Source organism: Eurytemora carolleeae, unplaced genomic scaffold (genome assembly GCF_000591075.1).
Source record: "Eurytemora carolleeae unplaced genomic scaffold, Eaff_2.0 scaffold1033, whole genome shotgun sequence".
NCBI classification, from domain to species: Eukaryota; Metazoa; Arthropoda; class Copepoda; order Calanoida; family Temoridae; genus Eurytemora; species Eurytemora carolleeae.
The window spans coordinates 19,021-23,822 of NW_019396924.1; the positions used below are offsets into that span (position 1 = coordinate 19,021).

Here is a 4,802-nt window from a genome sequence, read left to right on the forward strand (position 1 = left end):
ATAACTGGATTTATTTTCATTCAGAGAAATGTGTTTTTTTTTCGTGGGGGATGTTTAATGTTAAACATAAATCTTCCTCCTTTAAACAACTGTATTCTCTGAAATTCATTTCACGATTTTAACATATAAAATGAAAAAATATTGATGAGTAAGAAATCCAATTTTTTTCTTGATTTTTATATTTTGGTCCCACAGGAAGTTTTAAAAAGATTATTTTTTTCTAAACGAACTTATTACAATTCACTTTAAAATTCAGCAGTTATTACTATCATCGCAATGTTTTTGATTGGGGCTTTTTTAGAAAAAAAAAATCAAATTCATTCGTTATTCATTATCCCATTTAAAAATATCATTCTCTGCAATTCAATTTACGGTTTTAATATATAAAATGCAGCAAATATTGGTATGATAGTACTGAAAAATTCGTTGATTTTTCTCTTGATTTTAATAGTTTGATTACATATGATTATGAATTGAGGATTTAAAAGATAATTTTTTTCTGAGCAAAATGTTACATTTCCATTTAAAATTCACGTGAAAAAGGCTGGGGCAGTTTATCCCAATTTATTTTACTGTTTGAACAAATTTAAAGAATCAAATATTGATTAGAACTGAGAAATCCTTTTTTTCTCTTCATTTTTATAGTTTGGTCACATTCACATGTGAAATTCAATCTAAAATTCAGCAGGTTTTTTTAATTAACGAATTTAAAAAAATATAATTGTTTAGATATCTGCAACATCCCAAGGGGAAGTATGTGATGATGATGTATGGTTACTATGAGAAACATGATCACACACTTCTAGTCACAGAGTATCTCAGAGGTGGAGAACTCTTCAAACAGGAATAGAATTTAATGAATTTGAACTGCCTACCGCCGGTACAAATCCTTCCTTCATCTCTAACTTTGAATCCGTTCCCTGGAAACCCTAATTCGGTTGCAAAGATATAGGGATTAGAATAGCAGAGTTTGTGGCATGAACTCAGCTTCTTTGAATCACCGTTTCAAATCCTGTCTTAATCTTTAACCTGAACCGGCTGTTCAAAGGAGTTGAGTTTTTGCTAAAAAATCTTATTTATAATCCGTAAATCTGTGCAGCAATCAGATGTCGCAGACGTTTGAAATACTAAAGGTCAACACCATCAGGTTGAAAAGATATAATGGTAAGAAAATTTGTGTTTGTAACATAAACTCAATTCCTTTGAACTGGTAGTAAGTAGTTCAGTAAAGTAGCTCAAATTCATTAAAATTTTGTCCCAGATCACAGAGCGGGGATTCAATCTAACCGAGAAGAAAGTCAACATATATGTTCTACAGATAGTTCAGGCCCTCAATTATATTCATGACAAGAGGGTGGTTCATCTTGATATTAAACCACAGAACATCATGCTTCAAAGTAGAAATCAGGCAGGGGAAGATGTCTTTAGATTCAGGATTCTACGAAATATTTTCTGAACCAGTACGTAACAGTTGAAAACCATGATGGGGCAAAGATTAAAAGTAGAAATGGGCAGCTCTGAAAGGGCCAAATTGTAGTGCGGGCATGAAATGAATCCTCCCCCCCCCCCCCACCATATAAATAAATTTTTGTTGCTTGCAGAAATTGAGGAACATTTATTTACTTTTTTGTTTACGTACTCAGTATTAGCTAGTTCAGTATATTTTCGGACATTCCTGTATTCGGAAAGTTCTTTTTCTAAAGGCATCTCCTCCAATGGAATCAGGATGTCATCAAACTTATTGACTTTGGTCTCGCCAGAGAGCTTTCCTCGTCGGGAAGAGTGCAGGCCAATATTTGTGGTACTATGGGGTTTATTGCACCTGAGGTTCTCAACTGCAGATATGCTTCGCCAGCCACAGACTTCTTCAGTCTTGGAGTTGTCATCTACATGCTCCTATCTGGGGGACATGAACCTTTCTGGTTTAAGGTATAAACAATATCGGTCTTATGGTATTATTCCAAAGGCATTTTCCCAAGTGCAACTTCCCAAATTAGCACCACCCAGCTGCTGTATTGGGACCGAGAGCTGCGGCTAGGATGGACTAGGGGACTGAGCTCTGCGGCTAAAACAGGCTAAGAAGGGGGGGGGGAGCTGCGGCTAGAACAGACTTGGGAAGTTACCGTTTGGGAAATTGCACATTTGGTAAGTTGCCACTAAGGAAAATACCCTTGGGAAGTTGATGCTTGGGAGCCTTTGGGAAAGTACCTAACTTAACATCGCAATATCTACTTTGAATGACTTTTGTTGTAATTTAAAATGACACTCATTTTAAAAGCGACATGTCTCACTCACATTGGTAGCTTTTGTTTTTAAACCTTTATCTGATCAAAAATATGATATCGTCGTTCTTCTAACTTGTAAAGCGTTGATTTTAATCCCACTGTTTCTGGAGTTACCCCAAAAAAATGGGCCAGATAGTTTAAACTGTTTTTGCTTTTATCGGTTACAGTCAAACATTAAAACAGGCATATTTATTGGATCATATTATTCTTTCTAAAGAAAGATATGTAATAAAAAATAAACGCTTAAAAATCTGTTTTAAATTTTTTTCTATTTATTATTTTACTTTTACTAAAATTTAATATCATTATTATATTTTCTTAATGATTACTTTTGTGCAGGATGACATGACAACATCTAAGCGTACACTTCACCTGCCTCCAAACTACAGCTGCATTAAAAGGGTGTCTCAACAGGCCATTCATTTCATTGACGGACTTCTACAGAAAAAACAGGTAAACTTTTTCCTGCTAACAAATTATTTTTACTGATGTTTAAAAGTGTCCTGGCAAAAAAACTAATAATTTAGAGCTTACTAATAATAACTGTGGTCCTAGTAACAAGATTTACTGTGAGATATGTAAAGCTGCATCTATTTATTTCATTTTTAGGTAGAAGAAATGAATAAACAGAGTGGGGTGGTTTTAAAGAAGCTAAACTTTTTTGTGAATTTCTCCAGAAAGGAATTGAGTCTTTGCCACAAACTCAAATTTTCTAATCCCAATATCATTAATACCTATTCATGTATAAACTTTTGATATTTCAGAGTTAGATTATTTGATCTATCAGAAATCATAGTTTGAAATATCTAAGGTCTACTACAATGGATTGCAAAGATATTGGAATTAGAAAGTGAAAGCTTGTAGCAAAGGTTGAATTCCTTTATGTATTTTATTTGTATTTCTACTTAAATTAAAATTAAAATTAAAACCCCATATAAGTCTACAGCTATATGCTATCTTAAACGTATGTTAGCAGATGTACTGCGCTTTAAATCTCAAATAGTTATTTTGATATTCCGTAAGCATTTCCCCTAAAAAACTTTGTATATTTATAGGAAACACGACTTCATGGAAAGGACTGCTTATCCCACCCCTGGCTATCAGGGAAGGAGTTGGTTCAGGATACTGTTCTTGAAACAGCCAAGATGAGAAGCTATATGGCCAGAAACCGATGGAAGAAAGCCTTCAAGTGTATACGTGCTACTATCCGAATGAAAGCCTTGGGAGAAAAGATCGGACCCTACAGATGGTCCCAGGAGATTCCCTGTGACGTTTAAACATTAGCAATCAAAACACTGTAAGAAGAATTATCAAATGACTGATAGAATGTCGAAATAACTTTTTTTATTTTATGTTCATGTTATTTCCAATGTCCAGCAACATCAAAAAGTTATTAGATATCACGATCACAAAATGTTAAGAAATGTTTGTAATTTCAAAATCATTTCAGTTACGAGACAATTTATACTCACTATAAATTTTCTGGTTTACGTAATGGAAACCAAAACTTTTCCAGTTCAAGAAACGGAATCCGGAATTTTTTACGGTTTAAGGTATGGAATCCGGAATTTTTTTGGTTTGAAGAACGGAACCCAAAATTTTTTTCCGGTTTCCAAAACATAAACTGAAAAACTTCCGGTTTTCATTTTAATCAGAAATTATCCCGGATTTACGGAACAATTTTCCATTTCCAAAGTCTTCTACTTATCCTTAAAAAAACATATATCTATGAAATTATAACTTTAGACGCTTTTATGTATATAGTCGTCGTCTTATATAGAATACAATGAAGACGAATTTCGATTGAAATATTTGATTTCAACGAAGCTGTCAAACAGTTTAAACATGGAAACAGATAGAAGCTGTCAATTAACAGCTCTCTTTGTTAGCTTGTAAACTTGTGATAAAACTCAGAAAAGTCGTCTTCATTGTATCGATATAAACGCTGACCACTGTACAGAAACATAGTTTTATTTTATGTAAAAATAGCTTGAAAATTTTACGCAAAATAAATCAATTTTTTCTGTGAGTTTCATGCAATTATAAGTTGAAAATGTTACGAAAATTGCCCCCCTCCTCACCCCTCATTGAAATTGTGGTCACAAGGGAGTCAACATTGAAAAAAAAGATTTTGAGATCTCAAAAATTTAAGAAAAAAAATCTCTACTTCTCGAATATGGGTATTATTTGTACCAAAACACAATAAACCAAAGATTACCAATATAAGAGGATTTTTTACAGAAAACGTGATTTTTTTGGCTTTTTTCAAAATCCTCAATGGGGAGGGGGAGAAATTTGACATTAAATTTTGTACAGAATGTGTTTCCTTCTAAAAATCGAGATAAAAGGCCCAAATTGTGTATGCAGCCTCTGCATACACGGACTGAGCACTTTTCAGCTTTTAGCGTCTTCTCAATTTTATTTTCAACTTCGGAACAGTAGAACCTAGGTTTAGCGGGATTTGGGGATCATATTTTTTGCTGTTGTAAATCGATAAATAAAGGGTTTAAAGGCACT

General features: G+C 33.5%; 1 protein-coding gene across 1 annotated transcript; it reads left to right on the forward strand.

Annotated features, from left to right (window-relative positions):
• The first annotated feature begins 706 nt into the window (after nucleotides 1-706).
• Nucleotides 707-4,315, forward strand: LOC111710174 (myosin light chain kinase, smooth muscle). Its single transcript, XM_023484230.1, has 5 exons — nucleotides 707-844; nucleotides 1,262-1,408; nucleotides 1,726-1,929; nucleotides 2,625-2,738; nucleotides 3,341-4,315. The coding sequence occupies exons 1-5, from the start codon at nucleotides 761-763 to the stop codon at nucleotides 3,560-3,562; spliced, it is 771 nt and encodes a 256-aa protein (XP_023339998.1). The 5' UTR covers nucleotides 707-760; the 3' UTR covers nucleotides 3,563-4,315.
• Nucleotides 4,316-4,802: the final 487 nt, after the last annotated feature.